The sequence below is a fragment of the Ovis aries genome, chromosome 4, assembly GCF_016772045.2.
Source record: "Ovis aries strain OAR_USU_Benz2616 breed Rambouillet chromosome 4, ARS-UI_Ramb_v3.0, whole genome shotgun sequence".
NCBI classification, from domain to species: Eukaryota; Metazoa; Chordata; class Mammalia; order Artiodactyla; family Bovidae; genus Ovis; species Ovis aries.
The window spans coordinates 21,338,963-21,360,024 of NC_056057.1; the positions used below are offsets into that span (position 1 = coordinate 21,338,963).

General features: G+C 36.1%; 1 protein-coding gene across 1 annotated transcript in view; it reads right to left on the bottom strand.

Moving 5' to 3' along the window:
• VWDE (von Willebrand factor D and EGF domains) overlaps positions 1 to 21,062 on the bottom strand; it is a 97,378-nt gene that overhangs the window by 38,088 nt on the left and 38,228 nt on the right. The window contains 10 exon segments of the mRNA XM_027969095.1: positions 518 to 553; positions 555 to 631; positions 3,189 to 3,287; positions 4,145 to 4,204; positions 4,207 to 4,236; positions 4,341 to 4,436; positions 8,741 to 8,858; positions 8,910 to 9,050; positions 10,523 to 10,658; positions 16,061 to 16,205. Of these exon segments, the coding sequence (XP_027824896.1) occupies positions 518 to 553; positions 555 to 631; positions 3,189 to 3,287; positions 4,145 to 4,204; positions 4,207 to 4,236; positions 4,341 to 4,436; positions 8,741 to 8,858; positions 8,910 to 9,050; positions 10,523 to 10,658; positions 16,061 to 16,205 (938 nt within the window).

Consider the following 21,062-nt stretch of genomic DNA (forward strand, 5'->3'; position numbering starts at 1 on the left):
AGAGAGAACTATCATCAAGGAAAGAAATGAGTATATTCAATGCTTCAGTGGCATATGATCCACCGAACATGTTTAGAAACACGCTTCCCCCCCAACAATGAAGTAGTGATTCCCTGATGTAAAGGTGGTGAAGTTTTTTTTAAGGGTAGAGGTGGTCTTTTTAACTAGCATTTGACCAAATATAAATTATTAGTGTCTTAAATCTATATTGTGAAATACTTGCTCTCTTTCAGCTCTGGTGTCATGAAATATTACATAATGTTTGATGGTTGTTATCTACACGCTGAAATTCCATAAGTGCACATGAAAATTCTGAGTAACAAGATAACTCTATAATGACACAAAAATGATATGATTTCTAGTTTTAGAGGAAAACAGTAAAATCTTGTATATTTTCTATTTTAGAAGTAAAAGAACAAAAAGCATTAACAAACAGGTATAAATTACTGTATCTGAATATCCCAGTTGATTGCAGGTGTCAATATCTCATACATTCTTTGTTTAAAATGTAAAATACCTGTATATTCTTTTCACTTTTGACTCCAGAATATTCTTTGTTCTCCAGTGAGGCAAGAACATATGTTGGGGAGTACACATCTGCTTCCATAAAGACACTTTTGATTGCAAATTGCTGTAATACACAAGTTTTTACAGTTACTGTCTTTTAACACAAATGCTTCAGACAATTCCAAAAGCCATTGATTCTAAAGAATCAATGAATGACCAACTGCAGTACTATGTTTCTGCAACCAGTATGCAAACACCCACATATGCAGACATCAAAAGACCAAACACCCGCAAAAGCAACACAACAGTTTCACTATTTCACAAAGATATCAATATTATTAAAGCAAACATTTTCATTGGCTGTATTTTAAAGTATTTAAAACATATCTTTTTGTTTTCTTTAGAGAGGAGATTCAAATCAGCATTCATAATTTGCTTTTTAATAAAACTTTTTTAGCGAAAATTTAAAAGGGGCAACTCAGTACTGACCAACATATGGAAAAACAGACAATTTTATGTACTACTAATGGAAGTTTAATGTGAAACAACTCTATTGGAAGCTTCCTAAAGATTTTCATATTATCTGTGCTAGAAATTTCTTCTTTAAAAGTCTCTTCCTGTGCAGTTTTAAAATACCTATATCTATTTCAATATCTATTTATATTTTGTCTTTTTCTTTCCTCTATCATTTACCTACCTACCCACCTATAGAGAAAAATTCTTATAATAGTAGCAGTTTGTAAATAACAGAAATGTTCAACATGAGAGGAAAGGCCAAGTGAATTATAGTATTTATATTATGGAATTTAATATATTATTTAAAATTATGTTTCTAAGGACTCCGAAACACTTTAAAGTGATACTGACTAAATATAGGCATAATGTAAAATTATGTACAATACAGTTATTTTTCACGGGAGAAGTATGTTTAAATAGCTCATATTTGAAGCTTGCATATATAAGAATAATAATCCCTTTAGTATAAATGCAACATTGAAAGGCATGTTTTTATCAGAGCTATTGTGTACAGTTGAGCAGGTTGTATAAAGGACGAGGTTCCACAGCTAACTAAACACTGTTCATATCACAGACATCATAGATTTAATATTTATTACAACAATTTTTCCAGAAGATGGCAGTAAAACAACTTGTATAAATAATATCATCAATATTTAGACAGTTTCCAGACAGAAAGAAGTAAAGCATTTTTGAGGAAGGAGACTTTTAAAAACTCACACAAAAGCTACAAGGTGCAAAAACACATCTTCAGACTGTGCTCAGAGTACCTGAGTTCACAATCACTGGAGCATATTTTCACGTTAATGTGCTTTTAGCATCTCATCATTCTCTCTCGTAGTCCACACAAGCCCTGTCCAGAATAAGTAGGCCAAATCAATGTTGAGTGTTCCTTTTTATAGCATTTTATTACATCTAACTTTCAATGTGAATTACTGATTTTTGAGCATATATTTCTTACATAAGCACTACCACTTAATGAATTCTTTGAAAATATTTTACTAGATTGAGAAGTGAGTAGTAATTAACAATAAAATAAACTCTAAGAGTCATAAAAATTATATGCAGAATCTCTGACAAATGGAAATGAGTGTGGTTCAAGCATACTGAAAAGCAGAGCAGGTATTTTTAGTAAAAAAAGTACAGTCATTTTACAATTGTGTAATTTCAGTTTATAATACATTTTCTTTACCAGTTTTGATATTATGTAGTTATTGAACATTTGAAAGTACTTTGAGGAGATTTTCTGTTTTTCCCATTAAGTCAATGTTTGTTAATATTTTAAGATGTTATTTCAAGTTTCAAAATTACATAAAATTTGAGTTTTCTCTATAGCATGAGATCCCATCTATGTAAAAATTTATGACTAAAAGTGGAAACAGCTAAGATGAGAAAATCAAGGCAGAAACTAGTTCTGGGTGAAGGAATTTGGAGAGATGTATTTTTTAAAAGTTTTTCATATTTTCTCTCATTTCCATGATAGATATTTATCTACCCTATAATATAGAAAAACATTTAAACTATATAATAAAACCTTCTTCATCTAATTCCCCCTTAGAGGAAAGCAGTCAAAAGCCACAAACTTCTAGTTAAATAAGTACTGGGGATGGAATGTACAACACGATAAATATAATTAACACCGCTGTGCATTATATACAAAAGCTTATAAGAGAGTAAAAGTTCTCATCACAAGGGAAAGATACTTTTTTAAAAAACTCTTTAATGTTATACATATATGAGATGAATATTCACTAAACATTGTGATAATCATTTCATGATGTATGTAAGTAAAATCATTATGTTGTACACCTTATACAGTGCAGAATGTCAATTATATTGCAATAAAACTGGAAGAAAAAGAAAGAAAGATCTTCTAAAATGAAAAAAAAAATTCTTAAGTCCACCTAAGAGGAATTCACTGACACCCCCCAGACTGTACTTTGGATCTTTCTAAGTTACACAAAACATTAATATAACATACCATACATTCCTTTTAAATAGGTATAGAAATGGATAAGACATCCCTCCATTTCTAAAACTTTAATGGATCAGCATACTGGGATTTATTTTTCTATATATTTTTCTCTTAAAGCTATACTTTATTTAATAATTGTAATAGATTCAAATTCGGAACATAGAGTAGAAAGTGAGTTCTGTAGGCTTACGTATTTGACACTGTGCTCCTGCCCATGTGGTAGGACAGTGGCATATGCTAGGAGCAATACAGTCACCACCATTTTTACATTTCTGAAAGCAGATTGCCGCAAATGAAAATAGAAGTTTAAAACTTAATTTACTAGTCCTACCATAAGCCACAACAATTTTCATTAAAGAAAAGTGAGAAATAGTTAAAAATCAATAATTAAAGAATTTTTCCCCTTAACTTTTTCCCATTGTTAGACTTTTATGGAAAAAATGAAGCATTTGAATGAGAACTGCCATCATCTCAAAAGCTAGATTGAAAGCAATAAAACCTCTCAGGAGGTTCTGAACTGGTCTGAGACGGGGCCAAGAAATCAGTAGTTTTTTAAAAAAAACTTCCCCTGACTCCTACTTATAACTGAGACAAGACTTAAATACATGTCATTTATCCTAGCAACTGTATTGGATAGACTGGAAAATACAGGATACCCTGTACCTCTGCTAATTAGAAAGAAAGAGTTCAGAGGAACTGGAATTTTACTCTGTTTTTAAAAGATATATATTTTTTTAATTAAGTGATTTATTTCAATATAAGGCAGAGGAGTTTGTTTAATGTTGACATTCCAAGAGACATTTATGGAAAACAGTTTTAAAGCTGAAACACTGATGCAACTGATGCTAATTGCGAATTTCTTAGGAAAGCTCATACATCTTTTGTAAGGAAATTAGGACCTTTTTGATTTAGAAGTTTAGGCAAGTCCAGTAATAAACCAATGGATGGAGGATTGCTTTGCACAGGGAAATGGAAGAAGATTGATATAAAAGAGATAAATTCTAAAAATAAATAAATTCTAAAGTAGGACTAAATGAGGAAAAATAAAAGCAAGGAAACAAAAAACAATGAACATGCCCTTTGTCTGAAGTCCTGCTTTACGTTCCCATGTGGACTTGAGCATTTTAAGGGCATTTCCCTTACATGTGTTGCACTGTTTCCCTGTCCAGACAGAAGGGCAAGAGCAAAGGCTTGGTCCCACACACTTCCTCCATTAATGAACATGGGAACACAGATACCTAGAAATAAAGGGATGAAGTATTAGTCCTTAAATATCAGTAGTTTTGCTATTTAACATGTTTGCTTTACCTGTAGCTGGCAAACATATTTAGTAGTGTCTTACTATTTTGGCATCTCCTACCAGTGTCTCCTTCAGGACAGGTGCACACATTATTTCTCATGCAGTGACCACCATTCTTACAGGGAGGCTGGCAGATAGCTAAAAGAACACATGGCAGCAATCTGTGAATATCACACATTCAATTATTATATGTTGCATTATGTGTGTGTGATCTATGGGGACATAAGGCAGAGAAATGAGTAAAATAAAAGGTCACAACTGCAAGTTGTTAAAACCACCATTTCTAAATCATAACATACAATGCTTATAGCCATAAGTTGCTAGTGGGTTAGCACTCTTGGAAATATATTGGTGAAGTGTTCATAACCAGTGGAGCCTTCAGTGTGATAGTGCAAATATTATGAATCTAATCTTATGTTCCACCAAACTCTGAAGTAAAGAGTGAAATGACCTGGGAAAAAAACAAGAAAATAAGTCAAAACCAAGCTCAAAATAAGACCTGTTCTTGTGGAGGTTAGAAAAACTCAACAATTGGTCATATCTTTAGAAAAAACTTTATAAAGTTTACTTTTGGGTACCTACTGAGGTCATAGAGCTTTATATGTGACTTATTCCTGTCAGGGCCTGGGAAAAAACCTTTTTAACAATAAATCTTCAGCTTTTTCAAGAATACGTATTGGATAATCCTGAATACAGTGTACTAGTAACTTCTATGTATGTGGTTCTGTTCCATGGAGTTCAGAGATTGATGTTTGTATCTTTTATAAGATTTTTCTTGCTTCATACTTCTTCCTAATGTGATAACTAAATACAGTTATTTAAAAATAGTAATACAAAGGCAAACTTGCCTATAAATTTTTAAATTTAATTTTTTTAAGTGATGATTAAGTAGATTTTAGTTTTTGTTGTAAAAGTGAATGTCCAGTTATTCTGTTTTGGTAATAAGGTATGTGTGGACAGATTCCCCTTTCGAAATTTTCCAAACACTAAGAAAAATTTAGCTGATTTCAGATAGATTTATAGGTGAAAATAATGTAACACTTTTTGTATAAAAACAATATTAACTGAAAGATTTTAGCAAATGAATAATATCCATTATTTTAGACTGAACCTTTTCTAGTTAATGATTGAGTTTCCTTTCTCTGGCTTTTTTTTTTTCTCTACCAGTATATTTTATTAGCAAATTTAGGATTATATTTCACAATTTCTAGGAACATATAGTGCCTCAGCACATATTTTCTTCAATGTGGTTTAAAACATGTTTACTATAAGACCCAAACATCTTCAGATTTTCTGTAATAAGACAAAAATAAATAAACTTTGACTGTTTAGCAATTGGAGAAGGCAATGGCACCCCACTCCAGTACTCTTGCCTGGAAAATCCCATGGGTGGAGGAGCCTGGTAGGCTGCAATTCATGGGGTTGCGAAGAGTCGGATGTGACTTAGCGACTTCCCTTTCACTTTTCACTTTCATGCATTGGAGAAGGAAGTGGCAGCCCACTCCAGTGTTCTTGCCTGGAGAATCCCAGGGATGGGGGAGCCTGGTGGGCTGCCATCTATGGGGTTACACAGAGTCGGACACGACTGAAGCAACTTAGCAGTTTAGCAATTAATGTTCAATATTTTATCTTATTTGCAAATGATCTAGCCATTCGATGAATTCTCATCATTTAACTCGCCTTACTCAGCAAGAGTCTAAAGTCCTCTTCCGTTAAGGTCTACGTAAATCACTTGTTCCCAACAATTATGTTTAGATCACTCATGAAAATTTCATGAGCAATTAGACAAAGTCAGTCACCATCCCAAGGTATTCATCTTGCTGACAAATTTTGTAACAGAGCTAGTTTGAGCTTATTTAATTTTAAGTAAAATAACAGTTTTATATTTAATGTTTATAAATTTAAAGACCTGCTTATTTTAATTAAATCAAGTGTTTATTCATTAAAGATTAATCCCAGATCATGTGAGCTTGAAAATTTGGGGGATTAGTTTATATTTTTTAGAATTTTATTTTATCTTGGTTGTTTTAGCCAGTTAGAGGATTTTTAAAAAATTAATTTTGGCATTGACATTCAGAGGCGTAAAATTATCATATCTATAACAGATGCGCACATTCAGACAGACTTTTAGCTCTTATTTAAAAACTTTTCCCATGAGTCAGATGCAATACAAAAATTACTAGTTTGTGAGTAATAATTGGAATAAATTAAGTTTATTCACTCAAATTGCTAAAGTCTTATTATCTGTAGAGAATACCTTTAAGGTTTATATTTCTCCTTGTTTCCTTAAAACAATTTTAAGAAAGTTTTGATTTAGAATTTGGACAAGAGAACATTTTCAGCATTTATATTTTAAAAGCCCCCTTTCCTCTTTTTTTTTTTTTTTTTTCCTTCTGGTTCCTTTTATTGGAGAATAGTATTTAGAAACCAAGTTCTGGGTCCTGGGTGCTCACTGCTACTGAGGTGTCACTCTAGGCACCCCAAGTCTCACTTCTCTTTTATTAGTACTTTTTATAATGGAGAAATGATCTTAAGTTTTCTGTTTTCTAATCCTTACACTGGAGAAGGAAATGGCAACCCACTCCAGTATTCTTGCCTGGAGAGTCCCATGGACAGAGGAGCCTGGTGGGTTACAGTCCATGGGGTCACAAAGAGTCAGATACAACTGAGCAACTGAACAACAATCCTTATTCAATTTAAGATTATTTCTATTAATTAGGAAAAAATGTATTTTCATTACAAAAACACCACGAGAAATACCTGTGGTTCGGAATTTAACACTTAAAAATAAAAAGAATAAAAGACCTTTTTTATAATGGGCAGTACTCATATACTCTATAAAACTTGAGTATAGAGATAAATACTACATCTATACAAAAAAATATATATATAATTAAATACAGAGAAATGGCATAAAACATGGACTTCATTGTGCCACCCCAATCCCATTTTAAGAAAAGGAGGTTTAGGAGAATACCCAGTCATGTATATATTTATGAGATTCTCCAGATCTCAGATGGATCTTCCATCAAACTCCAAAATGAGCCAAGTAATCTGGCCTTACTTTGTATATAGAAAGAGCTCATGGCATATAAGGGATGAAAGAAATTGAAAGATATATTTAATCATCTCCAGCCTCACATTTTGGGCTTCCCTCATAGCTCAGTCGGTAAAGAGTCTGCCTGCAATGCAGGAGATCTGGGTGTGATTCCTGGGTCAGGAAGATCCGCTGGAGAAGGAAATGGCGATCCACTCCAATATTCTTGCATATGGAGAATCCCATGGAGCCTGGCAGGCTATAGTCTATGAGGTCGCAAGAGTTGGACACAACTGAGCAACTAAGCACACACACACAGCCTCACATTTTAAGTCTTGCTTATTAACAGTTAACCTTTCATGTTGTTTTCAGCTCAGTGTCTATCTCCCTCTTTTGAAATCCTATAGAATACACAGTATATGCTTCTTATACTTATTTTAACCATATTCTGCCTAATTTATTCAGTGGCTTTCAATATGTATACCATCTTCCCTTCCTTCTATTTGGGCTCACAAGGGTTGTGACCTAATGAAAAGTAAAGATCATATTTTTTCCTGCACTTTCTATAACGTGTCTTATAACAATAATACCATTACTTAATGCCAAGTGCTGACTGTACTTGTAGATGGTCTACTGTAGTCTCATTCACGCTTGACAGCAACTGTCCTGCTCAAACTTGAAAGTAAAGAGGTCTGAGGCCTGAAGACTATAAATGTGTCGTATCCACACCACTAGGACATTAGTTCATTCTGTGTTTACTGTAATTTGTTAATTTGTGCCTTGCCTTGCCATGAAAACACAACATGGCTCTCAGTTTATTAATAATTATATATGTACAATCTACTAACATGTATTCTTTAAAAATATTACTTAAAAAATAACAAATTTTTTTCTTTAAAGTATTATCCATTTTAGGAATGCTATTTCCTAAACTCTCCATTTAAGATTTCAATCAAGGCAATGAAATTATATGGCTATAAATATGTTTTAAAAAATGATTTTTTAGGTTTCTTTTTACTACCTGATACCTTCTAATTATTTGATAATAGCAGTTCCTTGGACCAGTGTTTGAGAAATTATTCAATAGGCAGATATCCTTTGTTTGAAGCTAAAATATTTATAGGGATATGGTTCCATATAACTAAATATCAAAAAAATATTTCTGCAGATACTTTTACCAAAGATGTATGAGCTGTTGCTTTTTGGCTCTCTGATTTGGCAAATTTAAATGTTTTTAATCTTCAATAAATTATTTTTAATAAGCATTAACAAAACTTAGACTCCTTCACCAGCATTCATACATATATATTAATATGTACACAGTAAAACTGAATTACCTTTAAGACATTTTTAAAAGATTACATTATTTTGGTTTTATTATTTGATTTTTAATTTGAATTATCACCTTCATCACAGGTTGTTCCATCATGTCCTGGGGGACATTCACAGATGTTAGGCTTAATACATTTTCCATAGTTTTTGCAGTCAGGATGACATACAGCTGTAAAAAATAAAGCTCATGGCTTAGAAATATTATCAATTAAATTTATTATGCAAACTAATAAAAGCTATACTTAATCAGTTTGGCAGTCAGAACCAGTGTAACCAGGTTTATATTTGCATATGTTTGGGGCAACACACTCTGTTTCTTCCCCAAGGATGAAAAATATATCAAGGCAAAAGGCTGAATTGTAGATACAGTGTATACACATTGCCTATAGATTTAATTATATAATAAAAGTAAAATTCTCTGAAATTGGAAAATTTGAAATTGCTATTAAACAATAATGACTGCATACATTTACAAAATTATTTTTCCCCTTATATTTGTTTTACTACTAGGATGACTGAGGTAAATGATTAATAGGGTAAGAAAAATATACCATATGAGGAAATTAGTTGCATAGAAAATCTGCTGTTGGACATGGTTGCTAACCATAAAAGGGATTACAGTCTTTCAGAGAGCAGTTTAGTTTCAGATACTAATTAGCTAAATGCTGGTGAATGGCAGAGAGAATCAGAATGTCAAAGAGCAAAATGCCAGGAACACATCATAAGCTTATTATATGTTCTTATTTCTAAAGCTTCTCTGACAACCCAATATACTCTATTAGGCATTTAACACTTTTTGAAGTAACTGAAATGATTGAGGTTGTTTTACTTGCTAATAAAAAGGAGTTTTATGTTATCAACATGTAAGGATTTAAGGTTATTATCATTATTCCTACAGAAAAAAGAAAAAAATGAAGTTCCTCAAGGTAACTCAGAACAAAGGAACACTGTAACAGCTCTGTTGCTTAAACTGGTCTCAAACAAATCAAAACATTAGAAGAAAGACAATATGAACACTAGAAAGTAACTTCTAAGCCAGAAATTTTATTTGTATCAAAGAAAACTATGCTGATGATTGTGAAAAGAAGTAAACAATCCTTTCAAAATTAAAGTGATGCCTAACTTGTTTCATTCTTAAGAGCTGGAGGAATTATAGAGAAACTTACTTTATACAAATAATGCAGGATTTGTGAGCTGAAAAAAACCCAGACCACAGTGTTATTCATACCATTATTTCATATCTAGCTGCTTGCTACCAGGAATGTCAGCTGGCCCTGTAAGGTTGTGCTTTCTTTTCTGTATAATGGGAAAAATAATACTTAGTACATTGAGTCCTTGTGGATTATATTACATAGTTGAAACAAAATATTTCCAAAGGCCCTAGGACAAGTAGGTACTTAATTCTTACATTTGTAATGCATTATATAGTATAATGTTTTTTAATACCAACATTATTAAAAATTTGAGAAACACGTGTTAATTTTTTTGAAATGTGAAGAGAATATACCCAAATAATAAATAAAATGAATAGAAGTTAGTGAACTAAATGGAGTAAACAAAATTTAATACATAGAAAAGTGTATCTTCCTAAGCACTTAAAAGTGAACTAGATAGTTTTCTTTGTGCCATTTGAAGAGTTGTCACACTACCTCTGCAGTTGATACCATCTCCGTAATATCCAAAGGGGCAGCATCCACACTGGAAGCGACCATCTGTGGCTGGCACACAGGAAACACCAAGAAAGCAAAGGGGTTCAGCACAACTTGATCTTTTGGTCAATCCAGGCTTTTCTGACAAAACAGTGATGGCTCTAGTAAGTGATGATGTAAACCTATCCTTTTATACTGTATGTAACCTTGGGCAGACCTGCCTCTGTTTGGATGAGACTCTGGGTAACATCCTTTACTTTACCATGAGAACTGTTCAGGTTAATGCTTAAAGAACTATGGTTGTTCGTAGGAGCTGCCAACTCCTCCAGACCATGGTTTGCACTAGGGATATGAGCCACATGTTCAAAATCTGATATCTGATGGGAAATAGCCTTCTTTGAATGATTAATTTGAGTTGTAACTGGTTTTAACGAGAAGTGTGAGATGTTGTCAGAGAAGGCAATGGCACCCCACTCCAGTACTCTTGCCTGGAAAATCCCATGGACAGAGGAGCCTAGAAGGCTGCAGTCCATGGGGTCCCTGAGGGTTGGACACGACTGAGCAACTTCACTTCACTTTTCGCTTTCATGCATTGGGGAAGGAAATGGCAACCCACTCCAGTGTTCTTGCCTGGAGAATCCCAGGGACGAGGGGCTGCCATCTATGGGGTCGCACAGAGTCGGACACGACTGAAGCAACTAAGCAGCAGCAGCAGCAGCAGTGAGATGTTGTTGGTTGCAGCCAAGAACATTTTCATAGTTGCAGGACTGTGGATTGAGCTCGCACCAAGTAGCAAATGTTCTGTTGACAGTTGCTGTAAATTTATGGCTAAACAACCAAAAAAGAAAAAGAAATGTTAGCCACAGCATAATATTTATTAATGTTCTGCTCTACCTACAGAGGGCTTCTCTGGTGGCTCAGACAGTAAAGAATCTGCCTGCAGTGCAGGAGACCTGGGTTTGAACCCTGGGTGGGGAAGATCCCCTGGAGAGCAGAATGGCTACCCCCTCCAGTATTTTTACCTGGAGAATTCCACAGACAGAGGAGCCTTGCCTGCTACAGTTCCTGGGGATGCAAAGAGTTGGACACGACCGAGTGACTAACACTTTCTGTAGTATTTAACATTAGGTATTTCATTCCTTCATTTGAAGTCTATTACATGTACATCACTCATTATTAGAGAAATGCAAATCAAAACTACAATGAGATAGCACCTCACACCAGTCAGAATGGCCATCAACAACAAGTCTACAAACAATAAATGCTGGAGAGGGTGTAGAGAAAAGGGAACGCTCTTGCACTGCTAGTGGAAATGTAAACTGATACAGTTACTATGGAAGATAGTATCAGGACTCCTTAAAAAGCTAGGAATAAAACCACCATATGACTCAGCAATCCCATGCCTAGGCATATACCCTGAGGAAATCAAAACTGAAAAAGACGTATGTACCCCATGTTCACTGCAGCACTGTTTACAATAGCTAGAACATGGAAGCAACCTAGATGTCCATCAGCAGATGAATGGGCAAAGAAGCCGTGTTACATATATTCAATGGAATACTACTCAGTGATAAAAAGGAATGCATTTGAATCTGTTCTAATGAGGTGGACGAAACTAGTGCCTATTACACAGAGTGAAGTAAGTCAGAGAAAGAAATATAAATGTCATATATTCACATATATATGGAATCTGAAGAGATGGCACTGATGAATTTATTTTCAAGGCAGCAGTGGATAAACAGACATAGAGAACAGACCTATGGACACGGTGGGAGGAGAGGAGGGAGATGGGGAGGTGTATGGAGAGAGTAACATAGAAATTTACAATGCCATATGCAAAATAGATAGCCAGTGGGAATTTTCTGTATGACTCAGGGAACTCAAACAGGGGCTCTGAGATAGACTGAAGGGTGGGATGGGGAGGGAGATGGGAGGGAGGTCTTGGAGGGAGGGGACGTGGTGTACCTGTGGCTGATTCTTGTTGATATAAGACAGAAAATCACAAAATTCTGTAAAGCAATTATACTTCAATTAAAAAAAAATTTTTAAGTCTATTATATGTAAAAATGCTATTCTAGGAGTCTTGCAGCATTAAAAAGTCAACACATGATTCCTGCCCTCTGAGAACTTATATTTAGATATACAAGATAACAGAATATGAAGCAGTATAGAAGTATTTGTATAACATTTTAATATTTCTGCATAAAAAGACAATATAGATAAGGTAGGCCATAAAGATAGAAAAGATAATTTCAAGTACACATTATGTAAAGGATCAGGGGCCAAAATAAACTCTTACAAAACAACAAAAAGTAAAAGAAAAGTTATAAACAGATAAGAGAAAAGCAAATTTCAATGATTATTTGGAAAAACATAATTTGATGATTTTTGGCAAGTTTTATCCAGAAACAAACAATGGAAAGATAAAACTAAACAACTCTGTAGATAAGAAAACAGGAAAGATACATAAAATAATTTTAAATTATATAATAATACATATAATTTTAAACTAAGAATTTGAAATCTCAATGAGTTTTTACAAAATATAAATGATTAACTGAAGAAGAGATAGAGTAGATGACAGAAAAATTACATTGGAAGAAATAGAAAAACAATCTAAAATAACCTCCTAAAATGATGACAGGACAGCTGATCTAATGGAAAAAATTTTTTTTACCAAATTTCAAGGAAAGACTGTTTTGCAAAACTGTTGCAATGTGCACAAAGAGATGAAACATCAGCATTTTATCAGAGTGGCATAATCTTATAGTCAGCATTATTTTTTTAAACACACAGAAATTTAAAATGAAATACTATTATTTAGGATAAATCAAGTGCAGCTGTGTAGTTATATATTATCACATCAGGATCAAATACACGTGTATCTCAACTAACATAACTGTATTAAGGTATAAGTGAAAAAATTAGTATAATGTTTAAAAGTAATCTGATACATCCATTTTTTGTTAAAAAAAAAATAGTCTGAAAGGGCTTCCCTGGTGGCTCAGTGATAAAGAATCAGCCTGCCAATGCAGGAGACAGGGGTTCAATCCCTGTTCCGGGAAGATCCCACGTGCCATGGAGCAGCTAAGCCTGTACACCACAAATATTGAACCTATGCTCTAAAGCCCACAAACCGCAACTACTGAGTCCACACACCACAACTACTGAAGCCTGATAGCCCTCGAGACTGCTCTGCATCAAGAGAAGACACTGCAGTGAGAAGCCTGGCCACCATGACTAGAGAGTAGCCTCTGCTCTCTACAACCAGAGAAAAGCCCTCACAGCAACAGAGACCCAGCACAGCCAAAACTAAATAAATAGAAAAGAAAATTATTAAAACATTCTGAAGAAGTTAATCCAAGGAACAGAAGTTATAGCACATAGTGATGATGAAAAAGCATTTGATAAGATGTAAAACCCACTCCTGACTTAAAACCAGAGAATTTTGAGAAAGCAACCAATAAAAGGAAAATTCTAACAGAAACCTGTGGTGATATCATACTCAGGGGCAAAACATGGAAGAATTCCCACTAAAACCATTAAGAAACATTCCTGCACACTTTGCACCAGAGGTCCCAGCCACTACAGTCAGAACATAAATTTGAGAGCTGGAAGAAGGCTGTTAGATTGCTCAAGTTCAAGTTTTGCCTCTGTAAATTTAAGAACTCTGTAAACATATTGCTTAACCCATCAATGCCTCTGTTTACTCATTTGTAAAATGGAAATGAGTTACTATATATAACTATTATGAGAATCAGATGAAATAATGTATTAAAATATTTTCTTAGTGTTGGTACATCATAAATTTAGACTAAATCTTAGTTACTATAAAAAAGTAAATAGAGACAAACTCACAATTTGCAAAAAATATTATGTTTTACCGACAAAATCAAGACAAGAATAAACCATAGAAGAGTGTAAATAGAGTGTTAAATAAGGCAACTGGGTACATGAATAACTTTAAAATTAGGATAGATTTCCTATATTGCAATAATCAACAATACCTTGCAAAATGAACAAATGCAATAATATCTTGGAAGATAAACAGCTGACATCATAGTATGCAAAGGCATAAAGAAAGGTAATTAGAAACATGCAAGAATAATAGAGTGTTACTGAATAAAAGAAGAGTTATAAAGAAAGCACTGTGAAGAAGAAAAGGTCTTATGAAACAGTTTCACATTTGAGTAGGGTTTGAGTAGATGATGAATGACCAGAAATTTATACAATATAAGTTTGGAATGATCACTTCCAACCCGAAGTTTCTCTAAAATCACCTTAAATAATTGTATAATTTGTTTCTAATACAATATGACTCACTTATCTAGAATGTAAACAAGAGAATTCAAAAGATTGGCAAGAAAAAGGATAATCTGTAAAATGCATTATATAATCTTCAGTTCAGTTTAGTTCAGTCGCTCAGTCGTGTCTGACATTTTGCAACCCCGTGAATCTCAGCATGCCAGTCCTCCCTGTCCATCACCATCTCCCGGAGTTCACTCAAACTCATGTCCATCGAGTCAGTGATGCCATCCAGCCATCTCATCCTCTGTCATCCCCTTCTCCTCCTGCCCCCAATCCCTCCCAGCATCAGAGTCTTTTCTAATGAGTCACCTCTTCGCATGAGGTGGCCAGAGTATTGGAGTTTCAGCTTTAGCATCATTCCTTCCAAAGAAATCCCAGGGCTGATCTCCTTCCGAATGGACTGGTTGGATCTCCTTGCAGTCCAAGGAACTCTCAAGAGTCTTCTCCAACACCACAGTTCAAAAGCATCAATTCTTCGGCACTCAGCTTTCTTCACAGTCCAACTCTCACATCCATACATGACCACTGGAAAAACCATAGCCTTGACTAGATGGACCTTTGTTGGCAAAGAAATGTCTCTGCTTTTCAATATGCTGTCGAGGTTGGTCATAACTTTCCTTCAAAGGAGTAAACGTCTTTTAATTTCATGGCTGCAGTCACCATCTGCAGTGATTTTGGAGCCCCCAAAAATAAAGTCTGACGCTGTTTCCACTGTTTCCCATCTATTTCCCATGAAGTGAAGGGACCGAATGCCATGATCTTAGTTTTCTGAATGTTGAGCTTTAAGCCAACTTTTTCACTCTCCTCTTTCACTTTCATCAAGAGTCTCTTTTGGAGAAGGAAATGGCAACCCACTCCAGTGTTCTTGCCTGGAGAATCCCAGGGACGGGGGAGCCTGGTGGGCTGCTGTCTGTGGGGTCGCGCAGAGTCGAACACGACTGAAGCGACTTAGCAGCAGCAGCAGCAGACATTCATATGGGCTTCCCTAGAAGCTCAGCTGGTAAAGAATCCACCTGCAATGCAGAAGACCCCAGTTCGATTCCTGGGTTGAGAAGAGCCCCTGGAGGAGGGCTTGGGCAACCACTCCAATAGTCTTTCCTGGAGAATCCCATGGACAGAGGAGCCTGGCGGGCTACAGTCCATGGGGTGGCAAAGAGTCAGACACGACTGAGCAACTAAGCACAGCACAGACATTCATATATTATCAAATGAATTATATAATATCAAATAAATTATCTTTCAAATATTCCCCCCCCCCAAAAAAAAAAGAGTCTCTTTAGTTCCTCTTCACTTTCTGCCATAAGGGTGGTGTCATCTGCATATATAATCTTAGAAGAACTTTTTGAAAATAAAAATTCCTGAGAGGTAAATATGGGAATATTCTGAAAACAAATGAGAGATAATACATGTCATTAGAGTCTAACTAAAATAATTACTTAATAAAGGCATTTCCATTTTTTGGCTTAACATTCCTCTGTCTCTAATTGGCATATATACCATCCTCTTCCTTAGTTACACTGTTGTCAGACCTTGTGACAACCACAGTATGTGCAGTAAATTCATTTAAAAAGTGTATTTCAACTATAAATGTATACATGAAAAACAGATCATAGTTAAACTTATAAAAGCAAAGCACTGTGAATAACAACATATAAAAATGTGCATTGAACTCCTTGCAAATTAGATCAGAGAACTAGCTTAAAACATCACCTCTTCAGCAGATGCTTCTCTAAGGGACTGAACAGTGTTCCCAAAAATTCATTCATGGAAGCCCTAATCCTGAATGTGGCTGTATTTGGAGATACTTTTAAGGAATAAAGTTGAATGAGGTCATAGGGCATGAATCCTTTAGGACTGATGTCCTCATTAGAGAAGGAGTCACATGAAGAGTGCCCCTGTAAGGTTACAGTGAGAAGGCAGCCATCTGCAAACCAAAGAGAGAAGCCAGAAGCCAACCCTGCTGTCAACTTCATCTCAAGCTTCCAGTTTCCAAAATTGAAAGAAAACAAATTTCTGCTGTTTAAGTCACCCAGTCTGTGGTATTCTGTTATGGCAGCAGACCTAACATGTTCCTATGGTCACACTCACGCACTCAATGAATGTCAACCACCTGTATTCTTTCCTAGAATGTTGTTCTTCACACATATGTGTCTCTTTCCTACATTAGTTAAGAACTTCAAGAATAAGAACTGCACTTTATTTACTTTTATAGTTATTGATTTTTGTGTCTGCAACAAACTAAGTAAACAACAAGCAACAATAAAAGATCCAAGTTTGTATTAACAGGCATCTCGGAGTACAGAATGAAGCAGGGCAAAGGCTTATAGAGTTCTGCCAAGAGCATGCACTGGTCATAGCAAACACCCTCTCCCAAAAGAGAAGACCCTCCCAACAAAAGAGAAGACTCTACACATGGACATCACCAGATGGTCAACACCAAAATCAGATTGATTATATTCTTTGCAGCCAAAGATGGAGAAGCTCTATACAGTCAACAAAAACAAGACTGGGAGCTGACTGTGGCTCAGATCATGAACTCAATATTGCCAAATTCAGACTGTAATTAAAGAAACTGGAGAAAACCACTAGACCATTCAGGTATGACCTTAATCAAATCCCTTAAGTTTGTACAGTGGAAGTGAGAAATAGATTTAAGGGAATAGATCTGATAGACAAAATGCCTGATGAACTATAGACCGAGGTTCCTGACATTGTATAGGAGACAGGAATCAAGAACATCCCCAAGAAAAATGCAAAAAAGCACAATGGCTATCTAAGGAGGCCTTACAAATAGCTGTACAAAGAAGAGAAGCAAAAAGCAAAGGAGAAAACAAAGATATACCCATTTGAATGCAGAGTTCCAAAGAATAGCAAGCAGAGATAAGAAAGCCTTCCCAGCAATCAATGCAAAGAAATAGAGGAAAACAATAGAATGGGAAAGACTAGAGATCTCTTCAAGAAAATTAGAGATACCAAGGGAATATTTCATGCAAAGATAGGCTCAATAAAGGACATAAATAGTATGGACCTAACAGAAGCAGAAGATATTAAGAAGAGGTGGCTGAGTAATACTCCATTGTGTATATGTACCACAGCTTTCTTATCCATTCATCTGCTAATGGACATCTAGGTTGTTTCCATGTCCTGGCTATTAAAAACAGTGCTGCGATGAACATTGGGGTACATATGTCTCTTTCAATTCTGGTTTCCTCAGTGTTTATGACCAGCAGTGGCATTGCTGTGTCATAAGGCAGTTCTATTTCCAGTTTTTAAGGAATCTCCACACTGTTCTCCATAGTGGCTATACTAGTTTGCATTCCCACCAACAGTGTAAGAGGATTCCCTTTTCTCCACACCCTCTCCAGCATTTATTGCTTGTAGACTTTTGGATCTCAGCCATTCTGACTGGTGTGAAATGGTACCTCATTGTGGTTTTGATTTGCGTTTCTCTGATAATGAGCGATGTTGAGCATCTTTTCATCAGTTTGTTAGCCATCTGTATGTCTTCTCTGGAGAAATGTCCATTTAGTTCTTTGGCCCATTTTTTGATTAGGTCGTTTATTTTTCTGGAATTGAGCTGCAGGAGTTGCTTGTATATTTTTGAGATTAGTTGTTTGTCAGTTGCTTCATTTGCTATTATTTTCTCCCATTCCGAAGGCTGTCTTTTCACCTTGCTTATAGTTTCCTTTGTTGTGCAGAAGCTTTTAATTTTAATTAGATCCCATTTGTTTATTTTTGCTTTTATTTCCAGTATTCTGGGAGGTGGGTCATAGAGGTGGTACATATACACAATGGAATATTACTCAGCCATTAAAAAGAATACATTTGAATCAGTTCTAATGAGGTGGATGAAACTGGAGCCGATTATACAGAGTGAAGTAAGCCAGAAAGAAAAACGCTAATACAGCATACTAACACATATATATGGAATTTAGAAAGATGGTAATGATAACCCTGTATGCAAGACAGCAAAAGAGACACAGATGTATCGAACAGTCTTTTGGACTCTGTGGGGAGGGAGAGGGTGGGATGATTTGGGAGAATGGCATTGAAACATGGATAATATCATATAAGAAACAAATCACCAGTCAAGGTTCGATGCAGGATACAGGATGCTTGGGGCTGGTGCACTGGGATGACCCAGACAGATGGTATGGGTAGGGAGGTGGGAGGGGAGCTCAGGATTGGGAACACGTGTACACCCGTGGCGGATTCATGTTGATGTATGGCAAAACCAATACAGTATTGTAAAGAAAAATAAAGTAAAATTTTTTTAAAAAGAGGTGGCAAGAATACACACAAGAACTGTACAAAATAGATCTTCATGACCCAGATAATCACGATGGTGTGATCACTCACCTAGAGCCAGACATCCTGGAATGTGGTCAAGTGGGCCTTAGAAAGCATCACTATGAACAAAGCTAGTGGAGGTGATGGAATTTTAGTTGAGCTATTTCAGATCCTGAAAGATGATGCTGTGAAAGTGCTGCACTCAATATGTCAGCAAATTTGGAAAACAACAGTGACCACAGGACTGGAAAAGGTCAGTTTTCATTCCAATCCCAAAGAAAGGCAATGCCAAAGAATGCTCAAACTACTGCACAATTGCACTCATCTCACATGCTAGTAAAGTAATGCCCAAAATTCTCCAAGCTAGACTTCAGCAATACGTGAACCATGAACTTCCTGATGTTCCAGCTGGTTTTAGAAAAGGCAGAGGAACCAGAGATCAAATTGCGAGCATCCACTGGATCATGGAAAAGCAAGAGAGTTCCAGAAAAACATCTATTTCTGCTTTATTGACTATGCCAAAGCCTTTGACTGTGTGGATCACAATAAACTATGGAAAATTCTGAAAGAGATGGGAATACCAGACCACCTGACCTGCCTCTTGAGAAACCTGTATACAAGTCAGGAAGCAACAGTTAGAACTGGACATGGAACAACAGATTGGTTCCAAATAGGAAAGGAGCACATAAAGGCTATATATTGTCACCCTGCTTATTTAACTTATATGCAAAGTACATCATGAGAAACGCCTGGCTGGAGGAAGCACAAGCTGGAATCAAGATTGCTGGGAGAAATATCAATAACCTCAGATATGCAAATGACACCACCCTTATGGCAGAAAGTGAAGAACTAAAGAGCCTCTTGAAGAAAGTGAAAGAGGAGAGTGAAAAAAATTGCCTTAAAGCTTAGCATTCAGAAAATGAAGATCATGGCATCCAGTCACATCACTTCATGGGAAATAGATGGGGAAACAGTGGCTGACTATTTTTCTGGGCTCCAAAATCACTGCAGATGGTGATTACAGCCATGAAATTAAAAGATGCTTAATCCTGGGAAGGAAAGGTAAGACCAACCCAGACAGCATATTAAAAAGCAGAGACATTACTTTGTCAACAAATGTCTGTCTAGTCAAGGCTATGACTTTTCCAGTGGTCATGTATGCATGTGAGAGTTGGACTATAAAGAAAGCTGAGTGCTGAAAAATTGATGTTTTTGTACTGTGGTGTGGAGAAGACTCTTGAGAGTCCCTTGGGCTGCAAGGAGATCCAACCAGTCCATCCTAAAGGAGATCAGTCCCTGTTCATTGGAAGGACTGATGTGGAGGCTGAAACTCCGATACTTTGGCCACCTGATGTGAAGAGCTGACTCATTTGAAAAGACCCTGATGCTGGGAAAGATTGAGGGCAGGAGTTGAAGGGGATGAGAGAGGATAAGATGGTTGGATGGCATCACCAACTCAGTGGACATGGATTTGGGTGGACTCCGGGAGTTGGTGATGGATAGGGAGGCCTAGCGTGCTGCGGTTCATGGGGTTGCAAAGAGTCAGACATGACTGAGCAACTGAACAAAAACAACAACAGTTAATTTACAGTATTGTGTCAGTTTCAGGTGTGTAGCTTAGTGATTCAGTATTTTTGCAAATTATACTCCATTATAAGTTATTATAAGACAGTGGGTGTAATTCCTTGGGCCATACAGTATACTTTGTTGCTTGTCTATTTTAAGTATAGTAGTTTGTTTCTGTTAATCCCACACCCCTAATTTGTCCCTCCCCACCTCCCTCTTCCCTTTGGTAACCACAAGTTTGTTTTCCATGTCTGTGAGTCTGAAGAAATAGAATCAAATTTCTTCTTTAGTGTCTCTTTCATCCTAATCTTAGGTCAGAATATCTTCACGCCCTTCCTGCATGCGTGCCAAGTCGCTTCAGTCATGTCTGACTCTGTGACCCTATGGACGGTAGCCTGCCAGGCTCCTCTGTCCATGGGATTCTCCAGGCAAGAATACTGGAGTGGGTTGCCATTTCCTCCTCCCGGGGATCTTCCCAACCCAGGGATCAAACCCAGGTCTCCTACATCTCCTGCAGTGGCAGGCGGGTTCTTTACCACCAGTGCCACCTGGGAAGCCCTATGTTTGTAATATTGTTAACTC